Source organism: Mesocricetus auratus, unplaced genomic scaffold (genome assembly GCF_017639785.1).
Source record: "Mesocricetus auratus isolate SY011 unplaced genomic scaffold, BCM_Maur_2.0 Super-Scaffold_100007, whole genome shotgun sequence".
Classification (NCBI taxonomy): domain Eukaryota; kingdom Metazoa; phylum Chordata; class Mammalia; order Rodentia; family Cricetidae; genus Mesocricetus; species Mesocricetus auratus.
In genome coordinates, this window is record NW_024429191.1 from 8141379 (window position 1) to 8160866 (window position 19488).

Consider the following 19488-nt stretch of genomic DNA (forward strand, 5'->3'; position numbering starts at 1 on the left):
CGTGCTCTGCCGGCGGCTCAGCCCGGAAGATCATTGGCCGCTGCACCACGTGGTGCCAACCCCCTGACGCTGACGCCACCATCTTGGGAGCGGGCCCCGCCAACTGTCCCAGGCTTGCGTGATCCCTAAGCTGCCTGCGCTGACTGCGGAAGCGCTAGACAGCTGCTAGCTGCTGAGCCGCTCTTGCTTGCGTGCGTGGACGCAGGTGGCGGGCTGGGGTTTCTGCGCCCTTCCGCGATCAAGCCGCTCAGAGAAGCCAGAAGGCCTCCTAGACGCTGAACCGCGCCAGTTCTTCCCTCCCTGGAGGTTAGTAGACGCCAGCGCCGGTGATTACTGGAGCCCTGACTCAATGGCACCGCCTAGCGCTCGCGCTGACAGCTTCAGAAGGGTGGTTCTGGGCTGTCACTGCAATGGGCCTTCAGGACAGGGGTGAGGGTTCTATATCCAGATATAATCCAAAGATAATTCAATTCTTGTTACCAGGGAACCCGTGTCGACAAAGTTTAACCTTCGCTTTCAGATAACTACAATGATCCATATAAGAAAAACAACAAGAACAGAAATTGTGCAGTCAAGGGCTAAAATAAACCCCGAAAAGATGTAAAAATCCAAGATAGCACATCAAAACAATTCGTGTCTCAAACCGTGTAAAACAGCACCATCTTTGAAATATCAAAGCTGTATTCGTTTGGCATTTTTGAAAAGTAAGGTGTTCCTCAGGATTTTAGAATTTTGGGGTTGCATTTGTAACTAAGGTAGAAAGCCTTGGGACTGGGTTCCATCTTCACACACACGCACGCACACACACACACACACACACACACACACACACACACACACGAGAGACCAGGAGTAGTGAAACAAGACGTTAAAAGTCAACCGCAAATAGTTTCCTTGCCTGTGTAGTATGTTGTATATGGCTGGCAGAATTTATGCAAGCAACCTGTATTTATGTTTTCTTTTTTGTGACAGTACAAATTGTTAATTTTAAGGGAGGAATCGAAAATCACTTGGACAAAATGAAGACTGTTAAAATTTACAACTTTGTAGATTGAAGTATCACAAACATGCTACTGTGTACAAGCAGTGGTGATTAGCATGTTTGGACCCATTCAGGTCATTTTGAGCCTTCAATACAATTATACTTGGTATGCCATTACTGAAATTATTTCTAATTAACTTGCTGCAGGAAAATATTTAAATTGATCTTGATGTGATCTTGGCACACACCTGTAATCTCAGCACAGAAAAGGCTGAGGCAAGACTGAATAGGATGTATGCAACTTGTGTTACATTCCTGAAATAACATTGCTAAAATATCAGTGATAAGACTATGTTAAATGTACACTCCATATCACTTAGTATTCAGATTCTAAGGAAATGGATGAAACTATGAAAAGGAAATTGCCTACTCTCCATTTCCTCTCTCTCTCTCCCTCCCCATTTTCTGCCTCCTAGAACATGGTGGTAAACTCATTCAGTGGCAGAGGAGAGGCAAAACCCTGCCTGCATTTTCTTACTCTTTCTGGGCTGGGATTCATCATCAGCATCACCTTGGAGCTTGTTAAGACCCTCTCAGACTGTCTCAGTCAGCATTTGTACTTAACTCAGAAGTGGCATTCAACAGGATTCACAGGTGAATGGAAAAGGCATTAAAGGTCAAGAAACACATCCTGGGTGATGACAGAGTAAAGACATTCTTTGGCTTCTAAGGTTCTAAAATAAACTGACAAAGCCTTGATTGCACAAATTTGAGAAAATCAAAGGTGTCTGATGAGATCCTGTGTCATGAACATGCATGTTTGAATGTGTATGTGCACATGTGTACAGGGTTGTGTGTGTGTGTGTGTGTGTGTGCTTGAAGAGGCCCAGAGTGGATGTCTGATGTCTTCCTTGATGGATCACCACTTTACTGAAGCAGGGTCCTTCAATGAAACTGGAGTTTACCAATCCCAGCTAAACCTGCTGGCCAGCTTGTTAAAGGGATTCCCTGTTTCCACTTCCCTTGTGCTGGAGGCTGCAATACTTGCCCAGAGTAATTGTGAGCTCCAGGGACCTAAATTTCACTTCTCATGCTTGTGCAGCAAGTGTTGTATTCACTAGGCCATCTCCCAGCACAGTGCAGTACTAAGCATCCAAGACTCTGCCTTCTAGTCCATTATCTCCTGATGTGTTTTAATGTATCTCCTCCACTTCACTCAACAGGCTACTAGCTTTGTAATAACCACCGCCTCCCGCAGTCTACTGAATTGAGTCTGTTACAGCTGAACAAAGCTGCCATCTCCCTTCTTTGGTTTCTCATCAGGAGCCCCTGTGCTGAGTTCTGTTTCCTTTCCCTTTGGCTCCTAAGGACTTTACCAGGCATATTAATTGTTTTCCCTGGCTGCCGGTCATGCAGTGAGGGCAAGCAGGCATGGCCCCCCCTTTTTTTTTTTAAAGATTTATTTATTTATTACGAACACAACACCCTGCCCCCATGTATGTCTACACATCAGAAGAGGGCACCAGATCTCATTACAGATGGTTGTGAGCCACCATGTGGTTGCTGGGAATTGAACTCATGACCTCTGGAAGAGCAGTCAGTGCTCTTAACCTCTGAGCCATCTCTCCAGCCCAAAGAGAAACTCTTAATTCTGCCTTAGCTCCCTCACACTTCCCTAGCCTTGGAGACAGGGACCGAATCAGGCTTCTCTGGCCCAGGACCAGCAACAAGCTTTCAACTACATGCTTAGGCTCTTTCCTTCTTCTCTGAAGTCCCAAGAATCTCCAAAGTTAGACTCTCCAGAAATTGAGGCATGTTAATATCACTGTAGTCATCTTCATGGTCTTCATGCTCTATCCAGCCCCTAGCAGAAGAGTCCAGTACTGCTCTCTTACTTCATCTCTAAGTGATACTAAACCTCCTTTGGAGGGCACCATGGCTTACCTCTGACCTGTCTGAGGAAGGGAGTCAGTAGATGAACTGGGAAGAGAGTAGAGCAGAGATGGTGATCATGTTATTCTAACACTATTTAGGCATTGATGAGGAATACCAAATGTCAGAACACATCTACATACTTTGATTACTAGGGCTGCTCCACACACAATGATACACTGATAAGCCCACCATAAGATAAAATATCACGAGCTAAAAATGCATTAAGGGCTGGGGAGAAAGTTGGTCAGTAAAATGCTTGCTGTGCAAGGATGAAGACCTTTCAGATTCCTGGCACCCACATAAGTTGGTGCAGGGTCGAATCTATAGCTGCAGCACTAGGGGTTCTGAGAAAGGCAGATTCCAGGGTCTTGCTGGCTAGCCAATCTAGCCAAAATGACAAACTCTGTCTCAAAAAAACAAAAAAGGGTAGAGAGCCACAGAGGAAGTCACTGACATCTCTAGTCTCCACAAGCATACATGTACTCATCTGTGCGCACACTCGCGCACGTGCGCGCACACACACACACAAATGCACAATATATTAGAAGCTGGATATGGTGGTACATGTCCATTATTAACAGAACTTTAGGAACTGGAAGCAGGAGAATCAGGAATTTAAGGCAGTCCTTAAATTCCTAGCATAGTGAATTTGAGGCCAGCTTGGGTTACATGAAACCCTTTCTCAAAAAAGAAATAAAAAAATGAATTTACTATTGCTTTGCCTAAATATGTTTAGAACACTTACATAGGCCTCCAATTTTGAAAGAACCATCTAACACAAAGTCCATATTATAACAGAATATTGACATTCCATGTAATTTGTTGGCCACGCACATCCAAACGATCCTGGCAACAGCAGAGTGCTGGGTGATTGCTCGGCTCAAAGGGTTGGCTGGTGCTGTAGCGCCCACTGCCCAACACCTCAGGAAAGTATTGTACCACATATTGCTAGTCTCGGAAACTGTCAAAAGTTGAAGCATGATTTCCATTAAATGTGTAATTATCTGTTATTGAAAAGCTGAAAAACTATTATGTGGAGGCATGCTAAGTTGGGGACTATATGTATTTCTTTGGGAAAAATTCCTAGAATGTTGGTTAAAAATTATTTTTAATTAGTCACATTTTATTTAACTTTGGAAACAAACCTAATTGCCTGCCAGGTAGGTTCTAAGAATGAGGCTTCACCTGCTACAGTAGGGCACATGGTCAGCCCCTTGCCTAGACAGCTGAGGTGGAAAGAACCACATTACTCTTGTGTACAGTCTTAGTGTGTCTGATTGCTTTTCTCAGTTTCTTCTTGAGACAGGTTCTCATGCAACCCAGGCTGGCCTTGAGCTTGTCATCTAGCCAAGGCTGGCTTTGAATTCCTGATCTTTCTGCCTCTACCTTCCAAGTACTAGTATTGTATAGTTGCTAACATATCCAACTCCATTTTTTTTTCAATTTAGAAGAACCATCATATTTAAACTTAACGTTTCTACAAACGTGTCCAAAATGTTTTGAGTCTGACTTCACACAAAGTGATTTTCTGACATTAAACCATTTTTTTAAAGTAGCAATGCATATTTGTGACAAACATTTTAGATAGAATTAAGATTCCCGATGAAATCTTTTCCTCTGTCTGACTCTAGTACTAGAAGTCTCAGGTAATCATGTTTACCAGTTTCCTGGTATCTTTTCAGGGATCTTATTCTCATGGTAAAACTGTTTCTTCAGAAATAAAATTCAAGTGTGTATTTGACTGGGATGACAAACACCTGTAATTCCAGGACTTCTGAGTCAGGGTAACCAGGAATTTGAGACCAGCCTCAGCTTAATAATAAATTCTAGACTAGCCTGGAGACCATGAGACCATGTTTCAAAAATAGTGGGGCTGGGGAAATGGCACAGTATATAAAGTGCTGGCTGGTAAAGCACAAGAACCTGAATTAGATCCTTAGAAGCCACATAAAAATAAAACCAAAACGACAGGTGTGGTACGCCTATAATACCAGCACTGGGGAAGCAGAGAAAGGTAGGTAGATGTCTTGAGACTTGATGCCCGGCCAGCCTAGGTACCTTTACAAGTTTCAAGCCAGTAAAGGATCCTGTCTCTAAAAACCAAACTAAAACAAAAAGATGGACAGCAGTTGAAGAATGACATTTAAGATTGTCCTCTGCCCTCCACATGCATACTTACTCCAACACACAAGTGTAGACATACCAAAACAAAACAACGTACAAGGGTAAAGCTTTGAAGTTCAATTTTTTCCCCTCACTTACAGAGAAGCCAGGCACTGTGAATTCAGAGCACACTCTGTCTGCTTTGAAGACGATTTGATTTTGTGAGGGGGAGGCCACGACGATAACACTTCAACAAGTGTTTATTGTGGAAACAGAATTTTTAGGATTGAGTATGAGTAATGTTGAATACTCTGCTAGTCCTGCAAATATATTTTTATTTTCTCAACAATACTGAAAGGTGCTGTCCTCATTTTGCAATGAAACATCCACCCAGGCCTTTATAGTATGCCAGCTTTTGAGGACAAAAGCTCAGAAACAAATTGGTTTCAATGACACCAAGTGGTTCATCATTAAAAGCCACAAGTTCTTCATTTGAATCACAATTTGCCTGACTTAATGGAGGAAAACATGAGTTTTCAAAAGCAGCCTTCCCAGGAAAACACCAAATACATCTTTTCCAGGACCTTGTAAACAAGCTTTAAAAAAAATAAGCCCCCTCATGGTAAGCTCAGCAGAACTGGATGTTGGGAGTATTCAGGAGAGAAGAATGGCTCCAGGAGACTGTCATGTGATAGAGTGGATTTTCCAGGCTTGTATTTCTAAAGGTTTATTACTGTCTGCATTGATCAAAACCAGGACAGGTCTGGGAACACAGCTCTATCAGTAAAGTATTTGCAAGTGTGACAACATGAGTTCAGTCCTTGAATCCACATGAAAATGCTAGGTCCTTGTAATCCCAGGACTAGGGAGGTAATGACAGCGGGATCCCTGGGCATTCCTGATCAGCCAGTCTAGCCTAACTGATGAGCTCCAACCAATAAGAGACCATTTCAAAGGAGGTGGACAGTGGTTCTAAGGGTAACACTTGAAAATTATCCTCCATGGGCATATACATTTATGCACACATGAACACGTTTATAGGCACGTGCGCGCACGCGCGCGCGTGCGCGCGCACACACACACACACACACACTCTGTAGATGCATTAAAAGAAAAAAAAATCCAATCCTGGAAAAACAGGAGCCACATATATTACTTCCAAAATCCAAAGAAAATTTTCTGTTATGAAATAACACAAGTAGGAATGGAGAGATGGTTTAGCAGTTTAAAAAACTTGTTGCTCTTCTAGAGGACCCAGGCTCAGTTTCTAGCACCCTCCCAGTGGCTAACAACCACCTGTAACTCCAGTTGCAGGAGATCTGACCCCCTCTTCTGACCTCTTTGAGCAGCAGGCATGTATGTGGTATACAGAAATATGTGCAGGCAAAGCATTCATACATATAAGCTAGATCACCATGGACAATACCACTTCTTACAGTCAAGCCCAAAGGTAGAAATAAGCTGGCCATGTGACCACAAGAGTGTCTAGTGTCAGAATGTTAGGGCAGTACCATGGACGACCTGGTTCTCCATTAACATTGAGACTGGGCCTGACAATTGGGCAAGAGATGATGTATATATTAAATACTTGTTTATTTCTTAATAGCCAGAGTAACGGGAATATTCAGATAACAGCTTTATTTAACAAAGTATATACTCATTAACCTCCAACAGTCTTTAAAATCCCCTCTTTCAGTAGTAACAATTTAAAAAAATAACACATGAACTACTTGTATAATTGAAAAAATGTGTGTGTGTGTGTGTGTGAGAGAGAGAGAGAGAGAGAGAGAGAGAGAGAGAGAGAGAGAGAGAGAGAGAGAGATTGACTCTTGCTATGTATTCAGCTTGCCTCGAACTCATTCTGCTGCCTCAAACTTGTGAGTGCTAGGGTAATAGGTATTTACCACCATACCAGTCTCTCATCTCTTTTCTGATAGGTTTCAGTATGCAGCACTGGCTGGCCTGGAACTCAGTATTAAAAACTGGGTTGGCCTCAAATTCACAGAGATCTGCCTGCCTCTGCCTCCTGAGTGCTCCATTAGAGGCCTGTACCGCCATGCCAGACAACACCAGTGTTGTTATTTTTAATTAAGTAAGATGTAATCTTAATATCTTCAGAAAGAAGACACTTGGCTAGAGAGAAAACTTCTATTCATATATATTTTACTTTTGCCATTGATATTACCATTAAAGGTGAAAATAGAAAGCCGGCCGTCGGTGGTGCACGCCTTTAATCCCAGCACTCGGGAGGCAGAGGCAGAGGCAGGTGGATCTCTGTGAGTTCAAGGCCAGCCTGGTCTACAGAGCGAGTTCCAAGACAGCCTCCAAAACAATACAGAGAAACCCTGTCTCGAAAAACCAAAAAAAAAAAAAAAGGTGAAAATAGAAAATCTTGCAAATGACGGGACTCTTTCAGATTTTGTGTGTCTGTGTGAGTGTATATATACATATGTGTACTTGGAAGGATGTTTAAGAGTTTTTTATTTGTTTTGTTTCAGGAATTATAAACTTGGGTTAACATTTCATGTCACAGTTACTTAATACAATAAACAATACAATCACTAATAGAGAAAAATTCAACATCTATTTATAATAAAAAAAAACTCAGCAAAACAGGAGTATTTTCCTATTACAATGTATTGGGCATCTCAAGAGTAATACAGTGTTATGGGAAGTGGATCTGGATTCACTTTTAGTTAAAAGTATATATATTAGGTAGCCAGGACAAAGTTTATGAAGGAAACAACAATTCATAATGGGGAAAGAATAATTAATATATTCAGTTAACACAAACGAGGCAAAAAATGGTGGTAGTAAAAAGCAAGACAAGCAATAGTAGTAACTAATACTACAAATGTCAGGTAATGGTGAAAAGTATCAAGAAGTATGCTTGTTTTGTTTTTGAGGCAGATCTCATATAACCCAGGCTGTCCTCAAGCTAGGAACTGAGGGTGACCTTGAACTCCTGATTTTTCTGGCTCCTCCTCATTTTGTAATGCTTCAGTTAGTAAAGGACATGCACATCAGTGTGTGTGTGTGTGTGTGTGTGTGTGTGTGTGTGTGTGTGTGTGTGTGTGTGTATGTTTGTGTTGCTGAGGCCCAAAATATGCTAGGCAAGTACTCTACTAACTTACTCCCATCTTTGTTTACCTTAGACTTTTTATCAGCTCTTTAAGCAAGTTCCAAGCTTTCATGTTTCATGGGCCATTGGTTTGCTTGATACTTAACACCTACAGTGGCTGAGAGGGAAAAAAATGTTTGTGTTTTTTTTGAGACAGGGTTTCTCTGTGTAGCCCTGGCTGTCCTGGAACTCTAGACCAGGCTGGCCTCAGACTCACAGAGTTCTGCCTGCCTCTGCTTCCGAAGTGCTGGAATTAAAGGTGTGTGACACCACCACCCAGCAAGGCTGAGGATAATTTTGACTCACCCATTTCAGGGCTGACCTTTTCTCTGGTTAGACACTAAGTTATTACTAAGTTCCTGGTTATTGGAACTTGCTTATATCTTTTTTGTTGTTGTTGTTGTGGTTTTTTTGAAGACAGGGTTTCTCTGTGGCTTTGGAGGCTGTCCTGGAACTAGCTCTTGTAGACCAGGCTGGTCTCCAACTCACAGAGATTCGCCTGCCTCTATATCTTTGTAATAATTGAAAAAAGGTTCAATGTAAAGAACCATGGCTCTATATCAAGAGATTCTTAGCCCAAATGAGACATCCATTTAAAAAAAAATTGGCAAGCACAAAACAAGAGGAGAAGCCGGGCGTTGGTCTACAGAGCGAGTTCCAGGACAGCCTCCAAAACAATACAGAGAAACCCTATCTCAAAAAACCAAAAACAAAAACAAACAAACAAACAAACAAAAAAAACCAAGAGGAGAAAGATGGTCACATGAGTTGCATCAAGACATGCTGAACATACTGCTCTTCTTCAATATATGTCTTTTGAAATGGTCTGTAGGGAAGTTTGTTCTTATTCTTTTGCCTGTCACTAAAACATTTTTCTCTTTTATCCTGGAGCCCTCAGGTAGCCTCTTTACTGATTCATTTCCAGACAGCTTGGCTGTCAGTAAGTAGTTGACCCTTGTAATAAATGTTAGTGATTTGTAAGGTTTTCTACTTCCATTTTTTTCTTTTCCCAAAGCACGTTAGATCCTTCAGAGCACTGCACTGAAACCTGTTAGACCAAGCCCTAATGAATCTTTATTCTTGATAAACTTGGGATGGGTACATGACAAAAGAATATAGAATGTATTATCTATATTCCATTGCCATTATCAGCATGCTAAATGAAATTATGTTGGCTGCCACGAGGTGATGGCTCTGTGCCTTTAATCCCAGCACTTGGGAGGCAGAGGCAGGTGGATCTCTATGAGTTTGAGGCCAGCCTGGTCTATTACACAGAGGAACCCTGCCTCAGGAAACCTAAAAAAGAAACTATGTTGGCACTGGGCATGGTGGTGCACTCCTTTAATCCCAGCAATTTGGGAGGCAGAGGCAGATCTCTCTCTATTGGAGACCAGCCTGGTCTACATAGCAAGTTTCAGAGTAGCCAAGGCCGTAGAGTAAGACCCTATCTCTAAAAAAAAAAAGAGAATTGGGATTTATTCAGAATTTTCAAAGTACTAATCCTTTTTGTCACCCTCCTCCCCAGAACTCCTTCAAACTGGCAATTCTTTTAACACCTTATATTTTAAATTATCAAAGCGAAGCATTATGGGCTCTTTGCAGCTGAGGAAATCAAAGTTAAAAGCTGTTCAGTCTTGGTGGGTGACAGCTACTAGGGGTACTGAGCCAAGAGGAGTCTAAGTGCAAGGCCTGCTTGGGCTTCAGGGTGAGTTCAAGGTTAGCCTGGGTCAACCTGTTTTAAAATAAAGTTTAAAAAGAAAGGATAGGGGCCTGGGTACAGCTCAGTGGTACAGTGCTATGTGTGAAGTCATAGGTTCACCATAGGAAAAATTTTGGCATAATTATCCTATAAGTGGCAGTTCTGGAAAGAGCTCGACTCTCTGATTTTGAATCTACAATTCGTTACTCGGTGATGGTTACAAGACATTGGCCATTGGTGCAGGTCCAGTGTGAGGTACAAAACGACCGATGTCCTGTGAAGGAAATCAGATCGGTATCAGCTATGGGTCCCAATCATTGTATTGGATTGCACCTGTGGTGTACATTGACCCTCATGCCCCTAGAATACTTTGGGTCGGACACGAGCAACCAGGCTAACGTGGCCTGAACTTGCTATTGCACTAGAGAATCTCTTACATACCATGGACCCACAATCCATCTGAGACACAGGGCAGGCCCCAGCCGGCCTGGGACTCCAGGCCTCTCATTCACCTCACCCCGTCCGATAAAAACCTCAGGCACACAGCACCTGTGTGTTCCCGCATTCCATGACCGACTCCAGGGTGCTCCCGCCTGTGTTTTGAAATCAGGTACCTCGGAGGCCATCCTGCTGCTGCACCTGACCCATCAACAGGCTGGGCACTCACCACTGAGACCCAGCCAGCGGAACCGGAAATAGCCGCTTGTAGAAGCTCAGGAATAACTACGTCTCTCATTTGCTAGGTGCGATTCTAGTCCTCAGGAAGCTGCTCAATTGGCCCATTGAAGAGGGACCGCCGCCTTGGGAGCACTCTGGCCAATCAGAATGCAGGATGGTTGGGCCGGAGGGCGCGTCGCTTCCGGCGGTTTCCCCACAGCTACTGCTGGGGAGCATGGGAGCGTGGGAGTTTTGTGGAGGCCTCCGCCTCCTTTGTCGCGTCTCGGCTGGGCGTGGCTTCGTGCCGCTTCTGCCGAGTAGGGCGAGACTGTCAGTGCTCCAGGGCTGGTGAGTGGGGCCGTTTCTAGGCTGTTGTGGAGAGAGAAGCCGTCACCTCAGATTCTCAAAGGAGCTTGAGGGTTTCGGGGAACCTGAGGGGGAGTGGAAAGGCCTGGCCTCCGAGTCGGAGATTCTAGACACTATTGTCTCCACTCGAAGCGTTGTCCCATCGCGGGGACTCGAAGAAGGACCCCTTTGCTTTCCCAGATGGCGTCCACGCTCGCCACATCAGATGACCAGGTGAATTCTGTCGCTGTTTCCTACACATGCCCTGACCTCCTTGCAGGAGGATAGACACGCAGGTCCTGACTCGCGTGTGCCTCCTCAGATAACCCTTTCACCAAGCTGTCTTCGTTCCTAGGCTTACCAACTTCCTCTTTTCAGAATTACCAGATGGGGAGGAGAGCCCTTGGCAAGGGGTCTCTATCACTTAAAGTGTCTTGCTGGAATGCTTCTCCAAGTGGCAGATTTCTAGGCTCCGCACCTGTTGAATAATGGTAATAAAGCTCAGGTGATTTTTTAATCCCAGCAGAGGGTCTGTGGGTTTATAGGAACGGTAGACTTAGGGGTGGAAGATGCTGAGCAAACGCGGTGATGAGGAAGACAGACAGACTGCAAAGGTTGTAGGGAACTCCTGAAACTGTCTCAGGATTCTTTCTGGGCTGGCCAGGCTTTTTTTCTTCTTTCCTTTTTGCCCTCCCGTCAGAGCACCCCTACCTAAAGATTTCTCTCCCCAAGAATTGTTCACTCATCTTTTCAGGAAAGGCTACATTCTCGCGGTGTACTCTCTTCTCACACCACTGTTTCAAAATTTATGTTTATGCTTTCCCTTCTGACCTTACTCGTAGAACCCCTCGCTGAGGAATATTTTACACCAAGCCTGTTCTTTTTGATGCGTGAAAGGGTTTAGGTTTTTTTCAGCCTTCCTGTATTAACACTCGAACTGACCTGCTAGCTTCTTGTACTAACGGGACTCTCCTGTTTCAGGGACCACTGTTGTTTGAAGACCTGGACGTGTATTTTTCTCAAGAGGAATGTGTGAGTCTGCACTCTGCCCAGAAGACCAACTGCAGAGAAGCTCCACTGGAGTGCTTTAAGGATTTGGATTTGATAGGTAAGACTGTTTTCCTGCATTACGGAACTTTCATCAGTTCTAGGATGAAATTCTATTACTTGTCCTCATTGGTGTGTGTGATTTATGTTTGTGTGTATGTATATATGGTCTTATGACTATAGCAAGAATTTGGATGAGACAGCAAGTTTCAAAGTCTGTGATTTTTTTTCTTGTGTGAACATGTGAGTGCTAGTGTGCATACCCGTGCTCGTGTGTGTGTGTGTGTGTGTGTGTGTGTGTGTGTGTGTGTGTGTGTGTGAGAGAGAGAGAGAGAGAGAGAGAGAGAGAGAGAGAGAGAGAGAGAGAGAGAGAGAGGGAGGGAGGGAGGGAGGGAGGGAGGGAGGGAGGGAGGGAGGGAGGGAGGGAGAGAGAGAGAGAGAGGGAGGGAGGGAGGGAGGGAGAGAGAGAGAGAGGGAGGTTGATGCCAAGTGTTCTTTCTCAATTACTCTCCACTCTATTTACTGTAGTCTGGCTAGCTAGCTTGCCTTGGGATCCCCTATTTCCACATCCTGAGTGCTGGGGTAACAGGTGGGCCACAACATCTACTTGGCTTTTTGTTGGGTGCTAGGATCCAAACTCCTGTCATTAGTTTACACAGCAAACATTTTATCTTCTGAGCCATCTCCCAAGCCTTGAAATGATTTCTTAAATCTACAGTTATGACTATGGTCTCACATACTATGTATCAATACCTTGTAATCTCCTGAAATATTTGTTGGAATCAAATCAGTTTTACTTGAAAAACTTCATTAGTATAGATTATTGTCATTTGCTAAAGATTGGGAATGTATTTTCTCTTAACGGGGGTATTCTGACTTCTCACTTAGGGGTAACCATATGCAGTATTCCTATGCCTGAATAGACATTATGTCTTGTCTAGGGTTGGGTATCTAAACTATTTCTCATAATTCATGGCTTATATTTTCTACTTCTGTCATGCTTATGTTCTTCTCCAGCTTCTCTTGAGCATGCTTATTTATATACACTTATATTTATAAATGTATTAAGTATAAATAAATATATTTATAAATATATAGTATATTTGTTGTTTTTGTTTTTGGAGACAGGGTTTCTCTGTGTAACAGCTCTGTGTGTCCTGGAACTTATTCTGTAGACCAGGCTAGCTTCGAACTTAAGAGATCCACCTGCCTTTGCCTACTGAGTGCTGGTATTAAAGGCATGTGTAGATGCTAATTATAATAATCTATGGCATTTCTAGATCTGTATCTATTGATTGATTTTTTTCTCCTTGTTATGAGTTGTGAATTCCTATTTGCTTGGCAAATTTGAATGGATTTTTAGACATTGGTTATTTTATATATTTAACTTGTAGTTTTTAAATATCTACTTTATATTTGTGTATATGAATATTTGCCTTCATGTATCTCTGCACCATGTGCATTCCTGGTGCCTGAGAACATCAGAAGAGGGTGTTGGGTCCCATGGAACTGAAGTTACAGATGTTTGTGAGCTGCCATGTGGCTAGGAATTAAACCCAGATCCTCTGCATCTCTCTGGGCCCTACAGATGTGACTTAAAAAAGAAAGAAAGAAAATATTTAACTTGCAATCTGCAGCTATTCACCTATGGGCATTTAGTGATGGCTATATTAGGAAAAATATTCAAAAGGAATTCTTTATGCTAGGTTTATGTTTTGCTAGCCCTTGAGATAAGATAGTCAACATTTGTCTGTAGCTTATATACAGCACCTTTATCATGATCATTCTTCTATGAAGGATGAAATTTTAGAGACCATATGGGATATAGAACTATCTTTTAATAATTTGGATGTTTATTAAAGTATAAAAATAGTTTTCTTTCTTTTATAAGTATATCTAATCTCCATTCTGGTTTTGCCTACTTGACTCTCATTTGAGATAATGAAAAATTCCTAAAACCTAAATAGACTAAGCAGAAAAACTACATTTCTAGGCACTGCCTACCAAGATTGTCCCCAGTACCATCTCAGCAAACCCTGTCTTAGAGTCATTCTTTGCTCCTTCTCTTTGCAGATTGACCTGGAACCTTGCAGTCCACCCACACGGATAGACTTTTGATTTTGGGAAGTCAAGAGAGCCTGTTGGCTCCTGATTTTTGTATATTTATTAGTGTCTGGGTAATAAGCTAATCCATTTTCAGTTTCTGGTCTTCAGTGTAACTACTTTAACTTGTTCTTTCTCTAGTGTCAGCTAAAGGTGGTGTCTATGTTTTCCTTTGTTTTGCTTTTATCAACAGGAGGGGAAGACAAGACTGAGACCAATCAGCAGTTAAGCCTAGAGTCTATGGAACTTGAAGAGCTGTCCCTAGAAACATATTCCATTGCTGCACCCCTTGTCCATTACTCTGAAAAATCTGAGGATGATGTTGGAACACAGGAAAGCAAAATGTCAGGTGAAACTTTCTCTTACAAGACTAAGGTCATAGGCCTCTTGGTTACCATTGAAAACCAAACCCCATTAGTAGAATTATCTCAATGTTTAGGAGTCAGAACACTTTCTGATATTATTGAAGTTCCCTGGGAAGAAGCCAAAAATGAGTACAAGTGTCCTGACTGTGACCAAAGTTTCAGTGATAATACATACCTTGTTTTGCATCAGAGAATTCATTCAAGAGAGAAAAAGTACAAATGTAGTACCTGTGAGAAGACCTTCAGTCACAGGACCAACCTGAGGACACACAAGAGAATCCACACTGGTGAGAAGCCTTACAAGTGTACCAAGTGTGCTGCCAGCTTCCGGCAGCAGTCACACCTATCCCGACACATGAAGAGCCATGTAAAGGAAAAACCATATACATGTTATGTATGTGGGAGAGGTTTTATGTGGCTCCCAGGATTGGCAGAACATCAGAAGAGTCATACTGATAAAAATTCTTATCAGTGTGCTGACCGTGATCAACAGTATTGTCAGGAAACGAATCTGGCTTTGCCTGAAAGAACAGGCTCATCAGACACCCCATACCAGCACACACAGTGTGTGAAGAGCTTGGAGCAGCCCTCATACCCTGCTCTCCCTGAGAAGGACGATAAGGAGGAGTCTAAGAATTGCAGTATTGATGATGAAGACTTTTTTTCATTCTCCAGATTCAAACCTTTACAATGTCTTGATTGTGACATGACCTTTCCTTGTTTCTCGGAACTTGTTTCTCATCAAACCATTCATGACATGGAAAAACCTCATAAATGTAAAACATGTGCAAAAACTTTTGCTTTAGATTCAGAACTTGCATCCCATGAGAAGACCCACATAAGAGAAGAACCTTTTAAATGTACAGTGTGTGGAAAGAGCTTTAGAGTGAATATGCATCTCATCACTCATAAACGAACCCATAGGAGAAACACCAAGTAAATACAACCTTTTGCTGTTACTGTGTGGGCTTTTTAGTATCTTTATGATGGGAAACACTGCTTATGTGCGGGGGCACCAGGCTAAGCAAGCACTTTACACACATTCCATGTAATGTAGGCAGTATTATTTATTACATCTGATTTAAAACAGAGGAGACATAATCAATGTTACATACATAGCATGTGAAGCTAGGACTTGAACCGTTACTTGATCAAATTCCGTTTATATGAGCCAGAGAAACATGAAACTTTAAAATTCAGCTTTTGACTGCTGGGTGGGGTGGTGCACACCTTTAATCCCAGCATTCAGGCAGTAGAAATAGGAGGATCTCTGAGTTCAAGGCCAGCCTGGTCTACATAGTGAGTTCCAGGACAGCCAGGGCTAGATAGTGGGACCTTGTCTCAAAAAACAAAAACCAAAATAATTTAGTTTTTGTTAAAATGAAGGTTATTGCTACATTTTTTTTTCAAATTTGGTTTCTAAGAATTTTACGAAGAAATTTTTTTTTTGCCAGTTTTGTACATGCAGTATCTAGGAAAATGAATGTATTTATATTTGTTTTTATAGTTTTCATGTTAAAACTATTTCAGTGTAATGTCTGTATAGAATATTTTGTTTTAATGTGAATTTCTAGTTTAGGACTTTATATAAAGCTACCAAATGAGCCAACTTTGTTTTTTAAGTGTGTGGGGGTTCTTGCTGTGTAGCCCAGGCCAACCTCAAAATCATTATTTTCCTGTTTCCATCTCCCAAGTGCTAAGATTACTGGTATGTACCATCATATCCAGCTAGTGGATGACAGTATCTGTGGACTTCCCATTTTCAGACCTGAAGGCAGAGGCAGGTCCTGATATTGTCTAGCAGTTAGGGTTTGAGGGGAGTACTTGTTCCTCTCTAAGTAGATTTGCCTCTAGATCTCATGAATGTTAGAACTATGTTTTATAGAGCATGCTAAATAGTGTGGGTATATTATTTTGTTTAATTTTTTTAAAAATCTGAGAGAAAGGACTCTCCAATGTAAAGTCAATACTTTGCTAAGCACACTGTGATGAACCTAGGTTGACATCTACATTCAGGTGTGTTGTAATTCTTAAGGCCATCATTTTGTGACACTGCACTATCTGTTGGTATTTGTGCCACAAGTTAACTCTAGGAGACAAGGATGCTGGGAGAGGAAGGGGAACAACAGTCATCATGGAGGCTTCCCCGGGACTTACTACCTGAAGCCCATGTTATAAATATCCTTATTTTTATCTCCAAAACTTGATTTCATTACTCTTAAAAGGCAACAGAAGACTCTATGCTTCATGCTTGAACTTCTTGTCACTATATCAAATCAGAGAATTTTTTTTTCCCATTTTGAAACAGGGTTTCACTATGCCGCCCTGGCTGTCCTGAAACTCCTTCTGTAGACCAGGCTGGCCTCGAACTCAAGAGTGCTGCCTTCCTCTGCCTCCTGAGTACTGGAATTAAAGGCATACACCACCACCAACCAGTTAGAGATTTTTAAAATTAAATTGTAACATTTCATATCCAATTCCAAAGAAAAATACATACAGGATTAGTGAGTTTTTAGCCAAAATAATTGATAATAAATATGCCTTTAAATACTGGTATTACAGATAAATATTAGAACAAAATATTTTCATAGTGTGGTTATTACAAGAACTGAAGAATGTTGTAAGTACACGTTCTTACAGAACTACACTTTACAACCAAATTGATTATATACCTATCAGTAAAATCTACACGGTCTTTTGGCTAGAATTCTGTGTAAATGAACTGTAAAAATACAGTATTTACTAAAATGGAATTACTGCTAGGAAATTTTATGCACAAAAATAAAGCCCTCTTGAAGGCTGGTGTCTGAAACATAGTACCTGGGAATTGTTCCTTCTACAGAAGAGCAGGTAAGGATTTTATATACAAAAAGATGCCAGCCCTGTGACTAAGCTCTTAATATTTACTATAGACAGGAAGAGCACTTGCTGAAAAAACTGAAGTCAACAGCCTTGCCTCATCTGTTGTCCCTCTCATGGAGGTGACTATTTCAACTTATCCACAGTTGAGACTGTGATACGTATGTCAAGGTCAGACTTGGCTGTTCCCCACATTTAGGATATAAAGGATCATTCTGTCAGTGAGTGGGGTCTCACATTTGAAATGGCATTCTGGTCTCGTCAGCTCTTTGTCAGAGACGGCTTTGTATAGAAAGGTAGTCTCAAGTCTTTAGCTAACTCTGGAATAGAATGGTTGTTGTTAACAGCAACAAGAGTGTTAGTTTCCCACTGTCTTGCTTCTGGGAGCGGGGGAGGGAGGGTAAATGGTATGGTGCCTCATATGCTCTAATATTTCAGTGAAAACGGGAGAGTTTACAGGATGGGGAATGAAATTGGAAAAGAGGCCCTTGCTAACTAACAAGGTTGGTACAGAAAAATAAAAGGGAAATGTATCAGAAGGTACTTGGACAAAATGTGTCTGATATAAAAGATGGAAGTTGTGCCTCCCCCCTTTTGCTTCTAAGGAAATACAAAAGGTGAGTTTGTATTGCAAGTGGTGCTGCACATCTGAACATGGAAATGAACATTTCTAGTTGGATCTCTATTCACAATTTACCTCTAGTGTTTGTAATTTTCTGCATTCTCCAGATTTTGAAAGATTACCCACAAAAGACTAGAAAAAAAAGGCACCTTTACACAAATCATTATATATGAGAGTAATTAAATGGCTTGTGGTATATTATTGGTAACTGGTTGCAGAAAAAAGGAAAAACCTGAATGCTACTGTGAAATAGGCATATTTTTAGTTATTTATTTGTTTACTTGGTCCTAAAAACATGTTATATTTTATCCTCAAGCTGCTGTGTCCCTAAGGAGTTGAATGAAGAGCTGTGTCTGCCACTGGTATATGGGCTACTTTTATGATAATGGCCTTTTCATCCTCCTAACCATACTGTCAACTAGGGTAGATTCCATAGATTGCTCTTAACCCAGGCTATTAGCAAGTCATGTTAGGTGCTAATAAATATTGATACAGTCAACATAGGGATTAAAAAATGGGATGTAAGAGTCTATTGCTATGAATGGTTAGTTAACTACATGTAGGAGGGATGTTGACACTATAAAGTATGGAAACTTGGTACTTAATGGGTTTTGTTGATGCCATGATGAAACTGTGAATAAAACAGTTCTTTAACATTACTGTGGGGATAGCAGGTTCTGTTAAACTGTCATCATTGATGACAACAGCATTTCCCAATGGAATTTATATGCTAGTGTTTGCACTTTGTATTTAAATGATATTAGATTTTGTTGTTCGAGTTGAACTCAAATATTTTGTCTAGAATTGTGCTGCTAATTAACAATCTGTTCATAGATCCCTGTAACCCTGAAGACAGCTGGCCTGGTAACTCAGGCAGTTAAATGACATTTTTGTTTTTGACACCTGAAGTATCATAAAATTAAGTAGCAGTGTTCTGGTGACTATAATGTAAGATGCCGAACAATCTAAAATGATAGATTTTGCTTTAAATCTCTAATTTATTATATATGTATTCAAAGGGAGGTGTAGGTTATAGCTTCTATTAAAAAGAACCTATTTTGAATGTTGCAGGGATCTTATTAGGAAACTACTTTTGCTTTGGCTTTGTTAAAAAGGTAAATTTTGTTTGTGTGTATTTTTAACTGTTTTAGTCTTGTATATTCAGAGATATTTATGTGATACAAAAATGACTATTACTTATCTATTACTACAGGTGTTTTGTCTCTTTGAATTGAGATTGTTGTCTGCAAGAACAGTGTAGGGAGAAAGGGGAGACAACATATTCATTTATATAAACTTAAGAATATTCTACCATGTCTAGTCATTTTGATGCCTAGTTAGTTTTCCATATGCACTTCTGTTTAATGTTTCAGCTTTACCATTCTTATCACTTTCTCGTTGGTCTTAGCTCTAGATTGAACTCTCTAAACTGTGACTGTGTGTGTATCTGATGTGCAATTTATTATCCAATAAATGTTATTTTATGATGGCAAGGTTGTGAACTTTTAAAATGCATACTTCAATGATTTTGGGTTTCACTAAAGTTAAGTTCGGAAAAAGCTAATTGGATTATAGTTTTAGAGACTGTGAATGAATTACTTTACCCCACTTGATAAAGGAATCATATATCTTGTTCCTGGGAATTCAGTA

At 41.2% G+C, this 19488-nt stretch overlaps 2 protein-coding genes across 7 annotated transcripts in view; one reads left to right on the forward strand and one right to left on the reverse strand.

Moving 5' to 3' along the window:
- Naa60 (N-alpha-acetyltransferase 60, NatF catalytic subunit) overlaps positions 1 to 10634 on the reverse strand; it is a 30532-nt gene extending 19898 nt beyond the window's left edge. The window contains exon 1 of one of the 2 annotated variants that reach the window (XM_040748179.1): positions 10508 to 10634. The gene's annotated coding sequence lies outside the window, so the exon portion shown is untranslated. The other variant, XM_040748180.1, reaches the window with a different exon arrangement.
- Znf597 (zinc finger protein 597) lies at positions 45 to 19331 on the forward strand. Of its 5 annotated transcripts, XM_021233827.2 has the most exons (4): positions 45 to 306; positions 11824 to 11950; positions 13963 to 14066; positions 14186 to 19331. In XM_021233827.2, exon 4 carries the CDS (start codon positions 14233 to 14235, stop codon positions 15295 to 15297), a length of 1065 nt encoding a protein of 354 aa, XP_021089486.1. In that variant the 5' UTR covers positions 45 to 306; positions 11824 to 11950; positions 13963 to 14066; positions 14186 to 14232; the 3' UTR covers positions 15298 to 19331. The 5 variants fall into 5 exon arrangements, with proteins under 5 accessions (XP_021089486.1, XP_021089484.1, XP_021089485.1 ...); XM_021233825.2 differs by having other exon boundaries at positions 13963 to 19331; XM_021233826.2 differs by lacking the exon at positions 45 to 306 and adding an exon at positions 10732 to 10845 and having other exon boundaries at positions 13963 to 19331.
- The last annotated feature ends 157 nt before the right edge of the window (positions 19332 to 19488 follow it).